The 16251-nt window shown below is 47.5% G+C and overlaps 1 protein-coding gene across 1 annotated transcript in view; it reads left to right on the top strand.

Moving 5' to 3' along the window:
- Nucleotides 1-15038: 15038 nt before the first annotated feature.
- The window catches only part of TMEM26 (transmembrane protein 26), a 103316-nt gene continuing 102103 nt past the window's right edge, over nt 15039-16251 (top strand). Inside the window, exon 1 of the mRNA XM_089683200.1 lies at nt 15039-15375. Coding sequence (XP_089539326.1) covers nt 15185-15375 — 191 coding nt within the window. The 5' untranslated portion in view covers nt 15039-15184. The remainder of the gene's footprint in view (nt 15376-16251) is intronic.

Below are 16251 nucleotides of genomic sequence, written 5' to 3'. Positions count from 1 at the left end.
GGCAAATAAACACAACCACAAATGCTGGAAACATACAATAAATTTACATACACCCAGCCCAAAGGCTGAGACCCTTGTGCTGCACAGCACGGTGCCTTCTGATGGATGAAGGTAGAAAGTGTAGTAATTTACCTACTGGCGGGCACAACTAAGCTGCCACACCTTACCTATTACCCTAAAAGAGCAGGAATCAGTGTATGGGTGTATGGTATGGGCTAGCCTGCAGTGCAGCACAACAGCTTACAATCTTACACAAATCTACAGTATTCCCCCTCCCATAACTGGTCCTGTAGCACGGGCCTGAGTATTCCTTCTAAACAAAACACCAGTCTGGCTTGAGTTTGTAGGATTTTATCAGCTCTCCAATGTGAAATGTCACTTTAAGTTGTGGAGTCCTTCCAATATCAGTAACAACACTTGTGGCCTGACACAAACAGAGACCCTAACTAACTAACTATAGACCTGGACTCAGTCTCAAGGCGCCAACACTGAAATGAGGTGCGTGCACGATCTTACCGACCCGGGTCTGCTTTGCATCCGCTGGTGACTCTGAACAGAACAAATGTCTCTCAAACAAGCATGCGGTCTCGCTGTATATGTTGCTTAGTTCCTCTGACCTCATCAGCCTTCCTGGCAGCAATCTCATCAGCATTTATGGCAGCAATCTCATCAGCTTCCTGGCAGCAATCTCATCAGTTTCACTTAGCTGCAGCTCTGGTTACGGAGGGACGCTTTCACACCTGGATGTCATCAGATTCTCAGCTCACAGGGCCCCTTATTCACCATGCTCCAAAACATGGCTTCTCCCTGTCTTTCCTGTTCTCTCCAACTCTGTGTGCAAAAAACCCCACCTCTTCATGAATATACAAATATCTATGCAGTCTGAGGCTGTGTTAGAAAAACAGTGACATCTTGTGGCTAAACCACAGAATGTCAGTCAAAACATTAATTTACTTGCACAAACAGTGTTCAAACAATGAGAGCTGTTTCCCCATCTCACAGATTTACAAATTTTTTACATTTCTCAGCCTCCCATGTCATTATCCACACCAGTCAAAGAAATATAGACCTAATCTGCCTACTATTCAGTGGAGAACCCTGTCCAGGCACTCTGAACCTCTTATGGGAATGTTCAGATTGTTCAGATTGCCAGATTTTCAAAACATTAACCACTTGCTGACCCCGCTATAGCCGAATAGCAGCTGTAGCGTGACGTCCTTCCAGAACCACACCCCCCACACGCCCGCTGTGGTGTGCACCCAGCGCGCTCTGTGATCGCTGTGTCCATCAGACACACCTGATCACAGATCTCGGTAAAGGGCCAATCACAGCTGCCCTTTAACACATGATCAGCTGTGTCCAATCACAGCTGACCAGGATATAAACACAGTTGCCGGTTACCAGCAGCACTTTCCTCACGTTGTCACAGCGTGAGGGGAGGAGAGCTGGTAACTGGCAACTGTGAAAGGGAACATTTACACTGATAATCAGGGCACCTAATCAATGTCCTGATTATCAGTGCAGCCCCAACAGTGTCCATCAGTGCCCCCAGTCAGTGATACCTATCAGTGAGCTTCAGTGCTGCCTATAAGTGCCCTTCAGTGCCACCTTTCTGTGTTCATCAGTGTTGCCTATGAGTGCCCATTAGTGCTGCATATCAGTGCAGCCTCATCTGTGCCTCCTCATCAGTGCCCATCAGTGCTGCCTATCAGTGTCCATCAGTGCAGTCTCATCAGTGCACATCAGTGAAAGATAAACATTTTTTGCAAAATCTTAAAACAGAAACTAAGAAAAAAAATTTTTTTTCAAGATTTTTTTTTTCATTTGTTTAGCAAAAAATAAAAAACCCAGTGGTAAATAAATACCACCAAAGGAAAGCTCTATCTTTTTCTGAAAAAGTATAAAAATGTTGTTTGGGTACAGTGTTGCATGACCATGCAATTGTCATTCAAACTGCGACAGCACTGAAAGCTGAAAATTAGCCTGGGCAGGAAGGGGGTGAAAGTGAGGTTCTCCTTCCAGCAGGGCAACTACCCTAAACATAGAGCCAGAGTTACAATGGAATGGTTTAGATCAAAGCATATTCATGTGTTATAATGGTCCAGTCAAAGTCCAGACCTAATTCCAATTGAGAATCTGTGGCAAGACTCTCTATACAATCTGACAGAGCTTGAGCTATTTTGCAAAGAAGAATGGGCAAAAACTTCACTCTCTAGATGTGCAAAGCTGTTAGAGACATCCCCAAAAAGACTTGCAGCTGTAATCTAGTGAAAGGTGGTTCTAAAAAGTATTGACTCAGAGGATCTGAATACAAATGGACATCCCACTTTTCAGATATTTGTTTGTAAAAAAATTTTGAAAACCATTTATCATTTTCCTTCCACTTCACAATTATGTGCCACTTTGTGTTGGTCTATCACATAAAATCCCAATAAAATACATTTACTTTTTTGGTTGTAATGTAACAAAATGTAGAAACTTTTTAGGGGTATAAATACTTTTTTAAGATACAGTATGTACTTCCAGTCCGGTATCACTCCTCTTAGGCAACTCCCATGAGAGAGCTGCTGATAACCTGGGATCATGCAGCAGCATGGCATCAGCACTGAGACTCCTTGGAACTCTGCTGTTGCCTAGAAGGAGTGATGCCAGAGTGGACCTGCATACACCTGGTGGAGATTTGTGCCTGAGAAACATGCTGTGTCTGCTGTACCTGTTACAACTTATGTCTTCTTGTGTTTTTGTAACACTACAAGGATCTGCTGGATGGTGGAAGATCTTTTTATCTGCATATATATGGACTTTGATGTAAGAGAGATTTCATGTTTGGCACAATGAACACTGTTTACTTATTTTTTTTTGTATATTTTTGTTATATTCACTGGCTCTATATCATTTCACTATATTGTAAGTCTTTAGGTTTGGGTATATCAAACTTTGTTTGTCAGCTGCCACATGTGTTATCACAGTGCAGATTCATTACAATATGTTAATTAGGGCAGCACAATGGATAAATGGTTAGCACTTCCACCTGGCAGTGCTAGCGTTGTTGGTTCAAATCCCAACCACCTGCCTGGAGTTTGCATGTTCTCACTGTTTACTCCCACACCCTGAAGACATGCTGGTAGGTTATTTGGATCCTTTCTAAATTGGCCCTAGTATGTGTATGTATGAATGTGAGTTAGGGACCTTAGACTGTATGCCCCTTGAGGGTTAGGGACTGATGTGAATGTACAATATATATGTGTAAAGCTCTGTGTAAATTGATGGCACTATATAAGTACCTGAAATAAATAAATTAAGAGTACATGCTTCTTTTCTGAGGGATGCTTAGTGAAATATGTCAATATTACATGAAAAAGTAGCTTCCTATGGGCTTACTTGATCCCAAGTCAGGCTATTTGCATCTATACAGACAAACAGCCCAGCTCAGCCCCTCTGACCACTCTCTGCTCACAGGTTTTGACTGACAACAGCAGGAAAAATGACTCCTGGTGCTCTCAGCCAAGGCTCTGAGAGCAGGGAAAGGAGATAAGAGCTCCTTCAGATGTTCGCAATGCTGTATCAAAATCAGGTTCAGGTAAATAATTAGGATGGAGCTACTATTAAAAGGCAGAGAATGCATTAAGGTAAAAAATAACTTTTACTTTTACTAGAGATGAGCGAATCGAACATGACGAAGTGGAATTCGTTCCGAAGATTTGGAAAAATTCTATTCGCGACGAATCCGAAGATTAGCAAACTTCGGATGCACGAATCGAATTTTCCCAAAAATGGCGGCGACATGTGTGGCGACAGGAGAAAATGGACAGAGAAGATGGGGCGGGGATCTCTGGGAAGGCGCGCAGACAAGGCGCGCTGACCCATAATGCATTCATGAGTCATGAATCATGACATGTGATCGCATTAGCCAATCAGCAGCCAGCCAGCACTGTGTAATGGTGGAGCTATAAATCGCGGCCATCTTAGAATTCTCCATTAGCCTCCGGTCATTCAAGAGAGACAGACCTCTGTGTATTGAGGGACAGAGTTAGGGCCACAGAGACTTTAGGGCCACAGAATCATTACTCAGGGACACAGAATTGTTACTCGGAGACACAGAATCGTTACTCAGGGACACAGAATCGTTACTTAGGGCCACAGCTATCAAAGAATCGAAAATTTAAAGTGACATACACCATTTTTTTTTTTAGTGGCTGTCGTGCACAGTTGGTGCTGCAGTTTGCCGATTGTGTACAATAAACTGACTTTCTGCTTCACAACCACTATTGTACGTTCAAAGAGTTAGATCCATTTACACGCCGGCTGGCGGTAATATTTTTTGGGTGATTAGTGCATTCCAGTGACAGAAACGTACAGTTTCCAGCCAACGGCAAGCTGCAATTGACCGATTGTGTACAATAAACTGACTTTCTGCTTCACAACCACTATTGTACATTCAAAGAGTTAGATCCATTTACACGCCGGGTGGCGGTAATATTTTTTGGGTGATTAGTGCATTCCAGTGACATAAACGTACAGTTTCCAGCCAACGGCAAGCTGCAATTGACCGATTGTGCTAAATAAACTGACTTTATGCTTCACAACCACTATTGTACGTTCAAAGAGTTAAATCCATATACACGCCGGGTGGCGGTAATATTTTTTGGGTGATTAGTGCATTCCAGTGACATAAACGTACAGTTTCCAGCCAACGGCAAGCTGCAATTGACCGATTGTGCTAAATAAACTGACTTTCTGCTTCACAACCACTATTGTACGTTCAAAGAGTTAAATCCATATACACGCCGGGTGGCGGTAATATTTTTTGGGTGATTAGTGCATTCCAGTTACATAAACGTACAGTTTCCAGCCAACGGCAAGCTGCAATTGACCGATTGTGCTAAATAAACTGACTTTATGCTTCACAACCACTATTGTACGTTCAAAGAGTTAGATCCATTTACACGCCGGGTGGCGGTAATATTTTTTGGGTGATTAGTGCATTCCAGTGACAGAAACGTACAGTTTCCAGCCAACGGCAAGCTGCAATTGACCGATTGTGCTAAATAAACTGACTTTTTGCTTCACAGCCACTATTGTACGTTCAAAGAGTTAGATCCATTTACACGCCGGGTGGCGGTAATATTTTTTGGGTGATTAGTGCATTCCAGTGACATAAACGTACAGTTTCCAGCCAACGGCAAGCTGCAATTGACCGATTGTGCTAAATAAACTGACTTTCTGCTTCACAACCACTATTGTACGTTCAAAGAGTTAGATCCATTTACACGCCGGGTGGCGGTAATATTTTTTGGGTGATTAGTGCATTCCAGTGACATAAACGTACAGTTTCCAGCCAACGGCAAGCTGCAATTGACCGATTGTGCTAAATAAACTGACTTTAGGCTTCACAACCACTATTGTACGTTCAAAGAGTTAGATCCATTTACACGCCGGCTGGCGGTAATATTTTTTGGGTGATTAGTGCATTCCAGTGACAGAAACGTACCGTTTCCAGCCAACGGCAAGCTGCAATTGACTGATTGTGTACAATAAACTGACTTTATGCTTCACAACCACTATTGTACGTTCAAAGAGTTAGATCCATTTACACGCCGGGTGGCGGTAATATTTTTTGGGTGATTAGTGCATTCCAGTGACATAAACGTACAGTTTCCAGCCAACGGCAAGCTGCAATTGACCGATTGTGCTAAATAAACTGACTTTCTGCTTCACAACCACTATTGTACGTTCAAAGAGTTAAATCCATATACACGCCGGGTGGCGGTAATATTTTTTGGGTGATTAGTGCATTCCAGTGACATAAATGTACAGTTTCCAGCCAACGGCAAGCTGCAATTGACCGATTGTGCTAAATAAACTGACTTTCTGCTTCACAACCACGATTGTACGTTCAAAGAGTTAGATCCATTTACACGCCGGCTGGCGGTAATATTTTTTGGGTGATTAGTGCATTCCAGTGACATAAACGTACAGTTTCCAGCCAACGGCAAGCTGCAATTGACCGATTGTGTACAATAAACTGACTTTCTGCTTCACAACCACTATTGTACGTTCAAAGAGTTAGATCCATTTACACGCCGGCTGGCGGTAATATTTTTTGGGTGATTAGTGCATTCCAGTGACAGAAACGTACAGTTTCCAGCCAACGGCAAGCTGCAATTGACCGATTGTGTACAATAAACTGACTTTCTGCTTCACAAACACTATTGTACGTTCAAAGAGTTAAATCCGGTTTTATTTTTGGGGTGCTTATTGAATTAAAGAGTATGTCAGACAACACGCAGAGGAGTGGCAGAGGAGGCAATGTTTCAGGAGCGAGCAGACGTGGCAGCAGAGGAAGGGGTCGAGGCAGCACTAGTCACAGCCAGAGGCCAGTGCTCCCGGTGTCATCCAGCGGTCGTGTCTCCACCGACAACCCTGCCGTCATCGATTGGTTGACTCGGTCGTCTTCCTCTTCCCAGGTCACCTCTGACACCTACAGCCAACGGTCGGTGGGTACGTCAGACACAACCGTTAGTTGGCATGGCCCGGGAGCAAGCCCACTGAAATCACGTGTCCTCGACCTGCCCCTGTCCTTTGGTGTTCCCTCACCAAGCGAAGTATCGCATGCTGTGGGCTCAGCCCTACTGTACAGTGAGGAAGAGCTAACAGAGGGCGGTCAGGAACGGGGGGAGACATCCGCCTCTTCAGCAGCCAGGCGAAGAAGTACTGGCGAGGAGAGTGGCTCGGTAGCCGGTCTAGAGACAGGTCTGTCTCCTGACCCACACGCAGCCGAGGGGGCTAGTAGTGACGCGGAGACCCTAATTGATGATGATGAGGCTGATCGCACTTGGCAGCCTCGTCGTCATCAGGCTATTGCTTCCGCATCATCAGGAGAAGAGGGTGCCAGCTTGCCAGTGAGCAAAACAGTCGGTGGGTTGCCCAGGAGGCAGCAGGGTCGCAGCAGTGTCAGTGGAGCCAAACGGCCACGGAGTAGAGCACCAGCTCCACTGCAGCCTACCACCACGGCCAGTAGTGGTGCCGGTGTGCACGGAGGAAGCAGCAGTCAGCCAGTGAGGAGTAGCGGGGGCAAAGTTTCCTACTCGGCGGTGTGGCAATTTTTCGTCAAGACGCCCGAGGAAGTAAACGTAGCCGTATGTCGACTATGTGGCCAGAAAGTCAAGCGTGGCCAGGGGGCCAATGTTGGGACTACAGCGTTGCGTCAGCATATGCAGCGTCGCCATTCGGTGGCCTGGGAAAACCGTGATAAAGATACGGCGGTTCTGCCCGCCCCAGCCCCCGCTCCATCACCCGCTCCGTTACTTGCTCCGTCACCCGACGTCAATCGCCCTCTATCAGCCAGTCAAGGCTCCAACACCTCTGCTGAGGGGAGTTGTCGCTCGTTGGCATCTTCCGCTCGTTCAGATGCTCCTTCTCCTGCTACTCCTCTTCACGGATTCCGTCAGCAGTCTTTCTTGGAATCCGTTTCCAAGAGACAACAGTTTGCGAGCACGCACCCGACGGTGCAGAAGCTGAACGTCCTCCTGTCCAAGTTGCTGGTGCTGCAGTCCCTCCCTTTCCAAGTGGTGGACTCAGCACCTTTCCGAGAAATGATGGCTTGTGCCGAGCCACGGTAGAGAGTGCCAAGCCGGCATTTCTTTGCCAAAAAGGCAGTGCCAGCCCTGCATTCACATGTAGAAGAGATGGTGGGCCAGTCTTTGAGCATGTCGGTCTCTGCCAAAGTGCACGGCAGCGCCGACGTGTGGAGCTGTAACTACGGTCAGGGACAGTACATGTCATTTACGGCCCACTGGGTGAACATGGTGCCGGCACAGCCGCACCAGCAACTTGGATAGGTCACGCCGCTTTTGCCTCCACGTTTGCACGTCCTTGGTCCAGCAAAGATGTCCGCCTCTACCACCTCTTCTTCCGCCGTGTCCTCAGCCGCCACCCACGTGCCAAGTCCCATTACCCGACCGGCATATCACATGTGCAGGGCGCAACGGTGTCACGCTGTGCTGCACCTGGTATGCCTTGGCGAACGTAGTCACACAGGGGAGGAACTTCTGAGTGTAATGAACAGAGAAATCGACAGATGGCTGTCTCCGCGCAAACTGAAAATCGGAACCATGTTGACCGACAACGGAAAGAACATGGTGTCTGCTCTGCGTCAAGGAAGGTTGTGCCATGCGCCATGCATGGCTCACGTGTTCAATCTGGTTGTCAAGCGGTTCCTAAAATCCACCATCCCACTGCAAGACATCCTTAAAATGTCACGTAAACTTTGCATGCATTTCAGCCATTCCTACACCGCAAAGCACACCCTCCTTGAGCTGCAGCGGCAGAACGGAATTCCACAGCATCGCCTGATCTGCGACGTTGCAACAAGGTGAAATTCAACCCTACATATGTTAGACCGCCTTTACGAACAGCGAAAGGCCATCACCGATTTCCTGATGTTACAAGCGGATAAAGGTACTCCCCTGTGTAACTTCGATGTCAGCCATTGGCAGCTCATGCGTGACACCTGCCGCTTGCTCAGGCCCTTTGAGGAGGCCACGCTATTCGTGAGTCGGCAGGACTATGGGATGAACGACGTCATTCCTCTGTTGCACGTCCTGGAACAAATGCTGTTAACAATGGCTGGTCAGGGTGCGGTAGACGTGGCGCACAGATCTCAACGCCACATGACCCCTGTGGGGGCAGGACAGGAAGAAGAGGAGGAGGTAGAGGAGGACATTGGTGCTCAGGAATTATTGAGTGAAATGGGTGGTTTTTCCACTCAGCGGACAGGGGTGGAGGAGCAGGAGCATCTGGAAGAGGAGGAGGAGGAGGAGACAGAGGACCCAGACGCACCGTGGCAGTATGCTGTGGAGATGGAGGCAGGGAGTCCCTCGCATTCCTTGGCACAAATGGCCCATAGCATGCTCGGTTGCTTGCGTAGCGACAGCCGAATAATAACCATCAGACAGAGGGATGACTTTTGGCTGTCCACCTTGTTGGACCCTCGCTACCGTTCAAAAATGGTGGCCTTTTTCACACCTGCTGAGAGGGAGGCCAAAATAAAGTACTATAAAAACCACCTATGTAGTCAGTTGGTCTCTGCCTTTCTGCGCCAACGTCCATCCTCAGACACTGTGGGCCCTGTGCGCTCGCGTTCCGCTGCCATGGCAGCAGGGGAGGGGTGGGGTGGTAGGAGCAGTGGCAGCTCCACCAGCAGCGGCTGCCTTAGTCTGCAGTCGATGATGCGTAGCTTTCTTCACCAGCGCAGTGAGGAAACTACTAACCAGCCGCAGCAGCAGCAGCATCAGGTGGACCTGGAGCAGGACCTCAAACAACAGGCTTGGGCCTACTTGGACAGCACCCTGCCAACCGAGGTAGACAATCCCCTTGACTACTGGGCAACGAAACTTGACCTTTGGCCCCAACTAGCTGAATTTGCCCTTGAAAGACTGTCATGCCCGGCCAGTAGCGTGGCATCGGAGCGCGTGTTTAGTGCGGCAGGAGGTATTGTAACTCCGCGGAGGACACGACTGTCCACCCAAAGTGTGGAGAGACTCACGTTTGTAAAAATGAATCAGGCGTGGATTAGTCTGGATTTCAAACCACCAGTTCCTGACACAACTGATCTAATAACCTAGCCGTTCAGGCCGCTCCCTGAACACCTCAGGAATTGCTTTGTATATCTGTCGCCTTAGAGGCCGCTGTCTGAACAGCTCATGAATTGCTTTCTATATGTGTCGCCTTTGAGGCCGCTGGCTGGACAGCTGATGAATTGATTTGTATATATGTACTTATTGTCCGCTGTCCGGACAGCTCATGAATTACTTTTTGTATATAGCCTTCCAAAGCACTCTCAGAATAAGTCATGATATTCATGCTGTGTATAGCCTTATAGGCCAATGGTCAATCAAGTCATGATTGTTATAGTGTGTATAGCCTTATAGGCCGCTGTCTTTACAACTTTATAATTCCATGCAGTATATAGCCCTATCGGCCACTTTCTGGCATCCAGTTGCTGTAGCCCCCATCACCACACTGTGCCACGGGCCCCTGTACCGCCTTCTCATACTGCTGCCAGATCCATCCTCTGCCATGTGTGTCTTTGTCGTCTGCTCACGCTGCTGGGTTCCAGTTTTAAACCTAGGCCTGTGTATGGCTTCCGAATACTGCTGCCTCCACTGCCACCCTGCGCCATGTGCCACTTTCAGGTCTCCTTACACTGTTGGTGGGTTCCATTTTGTGATAGGGTGCTGTATGGCCTTCCATTGCTGCTGCCTCCACCGCCACCCTGCGCCATGTGCCTCTGTCGTCTGCTCACGCTGCTGACGGCTTCCGCTTTTTAACCGAGGCCTGTGTTTGGCTTCCGAATACTGCTGCATCCACCGCCACCCTGCGCCATGTGTCTCTGTCGTCTGCTCACGCTGCTGACGGCTTCCGCTTTTTAACCTAGGCCTGTGTATGGCTTCCGAATACTGCTGCCTCCACCGCCACCCTGCGCCATGTGCCTCTGTCGTCTGCTCACGCTGCTGACGGCTTCCGCTTTTTAACCGAGGCCTGTGTTTGGCTTCCGAATACTGCTGCATCCACCGCCACCCTGCGCCATGTGTCTCTGTCGTCTGCTCACGCTGCTGACGGCTTCCGCTTTTTAACCGAGGCCTGTGTATGGCTTCCGAATACAGCTGCATCCACCGCCACCCTGCGCCATGTGCCTCTGTCGTCTGCTCAAGCTGCTGACGGCTTCCGCTTTTTAACCGAGGCCTGTGTTTGGCTTCCGAATACTGCTGCATCCACCGCCACCCTGCGCCATGTGTCTCTGTCGTCTCCTCACGCTGCTGACGGCTTCCGCTTTTTAACCTAGGCCTGTGTATGGCTTCCGAATACTGCTGCCTCCACCGCCACCCTGCGCCATGTGTCTCTGTCGTCTGCTCACGCTGCTGACGGCTTCCGCTTTTTAACCTAGGCCTGTGTATGGCTTCCGAATACTGCTGCCTCCACCACCACCCTGCGCCATGTGTCTCTGTCGTCTGCGCACGCTGCTGACGGCTTCCGCTTTTTAACCTAGGCCTGTGTATGGCTTCCGAATACTGCTGCCTCCACCGCCACCCTGCGCCATGTGCCTCTGTCGTCTGCTCACGCTGCTGACAGCTTCCGCTTTTTAACCGAGGCCTGTGTTTGGCTTCCGAATACTGCTGCATCCACCGCCACCCTGCGCCATGTGTCTCTGTCGTCTGCTCACGCTGCTGACGGCTTCCGCTTTTTAACCTAGGCCTGTGTATGGCTTCCGAATACTGCTGCCTCCACTGCCACCCTGCGCCATGTGCCACTTTCAGGTCTCCTTACACTGTTGGTGGGTTCCATTTTGTGATAGGGTGCTGTATGGCCTTCCATTGCTGCTGCCTCCACCGCCACCCTGCGCCATGTGCCTCTGTTGTCTGCTCACGCTGCTGACGGCTTCCGCTTTTTAACCGAGGCCTGTGTTTGGCTTCCGAATACTGCGGCATCCACCGCCACCCTGCGCCATGTGTCTCTGTTGTCTGCTCACGCTGCTGACGGCTTCCGCTTTTTAACCTAGGCCTGTGTATGGCTTCCGAATACTGCTGCCTCCACCGCCACCCTGCGCCATGTGCCACTTTCAGGTCTCCTTACACTGTTGGTGGGTTCCATTTTGTGATAGGGTGCTGTATGGCCTTCCATTGCTGCTGCCTCCACCGCCACCCTGCGCCATGTGCCTCTGTCGTCTGCTCACGCTGCTGACGGCTTCCGCTTTTTAACCGAGGCCTGTGTTTGGCTTCCGAATACTGCTGCATCCACCGCCACCCTGCGCCATGTGTCTCTGTCGTCTGCTCACGCTGCTGACGGCTTCCGCTTTTTAACCTAGGCCTGTGTATGGCTTCCGAATACTGCTGCCTCCACCGCCACCCTGCGCCATGTGCCACTTTCAGGTCTCCTTACACTGTTGGTGGGTTCCATTTTGTGATAGGGTGCTGTATGGCCTTCCATTGCTGCTGCCTCCACCGCCACCCTGCGCCATGTGCCTCTGTCGTCTGCTCACGCTGCTGACGGCTTCCGCTTTTTAACTGAGGCCTGTGTTTGGCTTCCGAATACTGCTGCATCCACCGCCACCCTGCGCCATGTGCCTCTGTCGTCTGCTCACGCTGCTGACGGCTTCCGCTTTTTAACCGAGGCCTGTGTATGGCCTTCAATTGAAGCTGCTTCTGCTCCGCCACTCTGCCATTGGACTCTTGATAGTCGTCTCCCCACGCTGCTGCTGGGGGGACTTTTTAACATAGGCCTCTGTATGGCCTTCAATTTTAGCTGCTTACGCTCCGCCACTCTGCCATGGGCCCCTGTACCGCCTCCTCATGCTGCTGCCAGGCCCGTAATCTGCTATGGGCCCCCGTACCGACTCCTCATGCTGCTGCCAGGCCCGTAATCTGTCATGGGCCCCTGTACCGCCTCCTCATGCTGCTGCCAGGTCCAGAGTGTGTCATGGGTCCCTGTACGGCCTCCCATTGCTGCTGTCTCCATCGCCACACTCTGCCATGTGCCACTTTCAGGTCTCCTCACACTGCTGGTGGGTTCCATTTTGTCATAGGGTGCTGTATGGCCTCCCATTGCTGCTGCCTCCACCGCCACACTGTGGCTCCACACTCTGGTTTTGGCCCCGTGACTGCCCAAATGAGTGAAGTGTGCGGTGATTCTAAGATCGACGGCACTCATCTGCATGTCATACTGACTGACAGTAATATTTCTCTTCCCCAGCAGGCTCCAAGGGCATTTAAATTAAAGGTACCGTGTTCTGCACTAATATAAAGGCTCTCTGAAGCCTAGAAACACCCTTTTTATAAGTTAAATTCGCAGCGAATATATTCGGATCGAACCAAATTTTTTCCGCGAATTCGGCTAATCAGCCGAACCGAATTTTTGAATAATTCGCTCATCTCTAACTCTTACACTTTAATGTAGTCTATGCATTAAAATGTCTTGCTCTGGGGGCACTTGGAGAAGAGGAGGAGCCAGCAGGGAACCCCAAAAGAGGAGGGTTTGGGCTGCTCTGTGCATTACTATTGCACAGAGCAGGTAAGTATAACATATTTTAATGAAACAAAATAGCTTTACAATCACTTTAACTCAAAATTAATGTATAGTTCTCAGCCTCCTACAAATCTCCAAATTCTGGCTTTTTTATCTACTGTTATCCATCTTCCTGTAAGAGGGTGGCTATGCTTGTTCTGCATGGTCCCAAAGTATGTAGAAACATAACCACCCTCTCATGCTTTGTATGGAGATGGACTAAGGACTATGAGTAATGCAGGCCATAGACGGGTCACAAATCGGCCGTTTTTAAAAAAAAAAAAATGAAAAATCGGTCGTTCAATCGGCCAACATTACCACCAACGGTAAAAAAATCGTCCCGTCTACGGCCGGCATTTTTACTTCTGTCCCTTGCAGAGAGCTCCGCTATTATATTTTACATGAAAAAGTCTTGTGGTTGCAAAAATGTATCCATTTGTATCCATTTCGGATACAGAGGTTTTTATTCGGATACAAATAGATACATTGTTGCAACCGTAACAAATATAATAGCGGACTGGAATTCTTCTTCTTTTTCTTCTTCTTGCAGGTCACGGCTCATGCACAGATTTTTTATCGGTAAAGCGATTGGCCGATTTGCCCATCATTGCTGGGAAAATCGGCCGCAAATTTTCCAACTTTACCGATTAAAAAAAAATGTGACAAAACCCCGAAAAACGGGCGACCAATTAACCCACAGATGGGTCAAAAATCATCCGATTATTTTTTTGGCCGAAAAATCAGACGATTTTCGACCCGTCTATGGCCTGCCCAAGGCTCCATGTACACTGCAGCTGATAAACTCACGTTCAGGAACTGTTCAGCATTTTATTCAGCAGCCCCTGAACTCTCCCTAACGTTTTCCTATGTGTCCATATACACATCATCGTTTACAGTCTTTTACAGGCAGTTGAGTTTACAGTCTTTTTTTGAACGCACCAAACTTGCGTTCAGGAGTAGATGTTATCAGCATTTCAAATGCCAAATGCTTGTAAACGCGGCTAACCGCGTTATAAGCATTTGCGTTTTTGCATTTAGAAGCGTTTTTTAACTGTTCCATAGCCAAATGCTGTCCAGAGCCTTTTTTCATCATCAGAAATGCATGCAAAGTGTTTTCCATATATTCAAATGGACCAAGTACAACAGCGCAGTCAGTTCCAGGTTTTGCGCGAAGGAACAAATGGTAGAACGCACCGCATTATGCTCATGATGGGATCCATAGTGAATACAACCAGAAAAGACAGGTAGTCTCAACACATACTGCTCTCTCTATTTCTCTCAAAATGTCTGAAATAGTTAATTTTGTTACTGTTTTTCAGTACATTCTGGGCATTTTGGCAGGTCTCCTGAGGTTTAAAAAATGCTTCTAAACGCAAACGCAGCTAAATGTTTTCCAGCAGTAAGTTTCCATCGTGCAGAAGTGTTTTCCAAACGTCCCATGTACATGGAGCCTTAATAACATGTACTGCTTGTTCCAAACAAATAGAGAAGAGGGGAAGAAGAGGTTCGGGAGCTCAAGGAGAACATTACAAGGCAGCAGGAAAACACAGCGAGAAATGATTTTGATGAAATGGATTACAGGGCCATTAAGTAGTGGATGTGCATGGATTGTTTTTAGAGAACAAGGATAGAGTTTATGGTCACTTTAATATGTACATATAGCTGGTATTAAAAAAAAATATTAATTAGCACAATATTGATCCCATGAAGGGAACTTATAAAAGGTTTATTAAAGTGAATTCAATTCAACCAGTGTCAAAAAACAAACTTCATTTGCTTTTGTCTTGAAGCAATAAAAATATTACAAGCCTTTCAATGCCACAAAACCGTAATGATGGCATGAATTCCATTATTTCTCTTTGTGAGTTGCTCTGAGAAACCACTCAGCTCAGGATAAAGTCCCTAGAAGCTGAAGTTCAGGAAGTCTGGAGGAGGGGCGATTTAATATGCAGCTATAAGCTTCTTTGTTGAAGAGGAACCAGCATCGGCACATCTGCACAGAAATACACATCGCATTTCCCCGGAGTAACTTTCCTGTCCACTACGAAAACTTCACTGAATTAGAAGAAAGTCATCAGCGCTGAGATTTCCAGGGAATTACAAAGGAGCAAGACGCACCAGCATGGAATGTTTTGTATGCCTCAGTGCAGTATTGACTAGACTTCTCTTCTTTCTTCACTCATTAGTTGGAGTTTGGAGAGTCACTGAAATTAAACGTAACCCTATGTACTGGCTGCTGGCTCTGTTGAACATTTTACTGTGCATTGAGACTGTGCTGACATTGAAACTTAAGAAAGGAAGAGGGCTTAAATGGTAAGCTTCTACACATGCATGATTTTATTCAAGATAAGAGCTAATGCATTTCTTGCTGAACTTCCTGCCTATCAGGCATTGATTGCATCCTAATAGTACCTGGTTGTATTTTGTCATCACATCCTTATGGATCTCCAATAAATTACCTAGCAATGCACTCTACTGTAGGCTGTTCTGCGGTGTAATGAATGCCTGTATCATAGTGAGTCAGTATCCTTTCTTGTATGCAACAGTGGCTTTTCATAGCATCTTATGAGTCACTGATATCTCTCTACTATCTATTGTGACTTAAGGGCAGGGGCGGACTGACAACTCATGGGGCCCCCGGGCAATAGGGGATCATGGGGCCCCTGTGTCCTTGCCCAAACTCAAAAAAACCTATGAAAAAGGTACCAGGGGCATTTCATGGGGCCCCCTACTGACCCCGGGCCCTCGGGCAGTGCCCAAATTTCCAAATGGCCAGTCCGCCCCTGCCTAAGGGTGACTATTGCAAAAATATTGTACCTTGCAAACTGTATGTGGTCTGTATTTGAATGATAGTATTCAGTACATTACTTTAAAAAAACATTCTAATTAAAAAAAATAAACATACCTTTATTTATATTTTCATATTTATATTATAATTTCAGTACATTTACATGCAGTAAATTTTTTCATTTATGTTGGTAATGCTATAGCACAAAAAATGATTTAACCAGTGCATTACATATATTACAAATAAAATATTCCCATCGCACACATTTCTGGAGCTTGCTTGAAGCACGTGGCTAGAAATTGGTATCAACACAAGTCTAAATATATGTCACCAGCACACCATGGATCTTCATAATAGCATCCAACAATGTATGAAAGCAATCACACCATAACAGTAAATTG

The sequence above is a fragment of the Staurois parvus genome, unplaced genomic scaffold, assembly GCF_062004578.1.
Source record: "Staurois parvus isolate SC_StPar_1 unplaced genomic scaffold, SC_StPar_1.0 ptg000303l, whole genome shotgun sequence".
NCBI classification, from domain to species: Eukaryota; Metazoa; Chordata; class Amphibia; order Anura; family Ranidae; genus Staurois; species Staurois parvus.
Note: the sequence above shows the minus strand (reverse complement) of the source record. Positions and strands in the feature narration are given on the sequence as shown.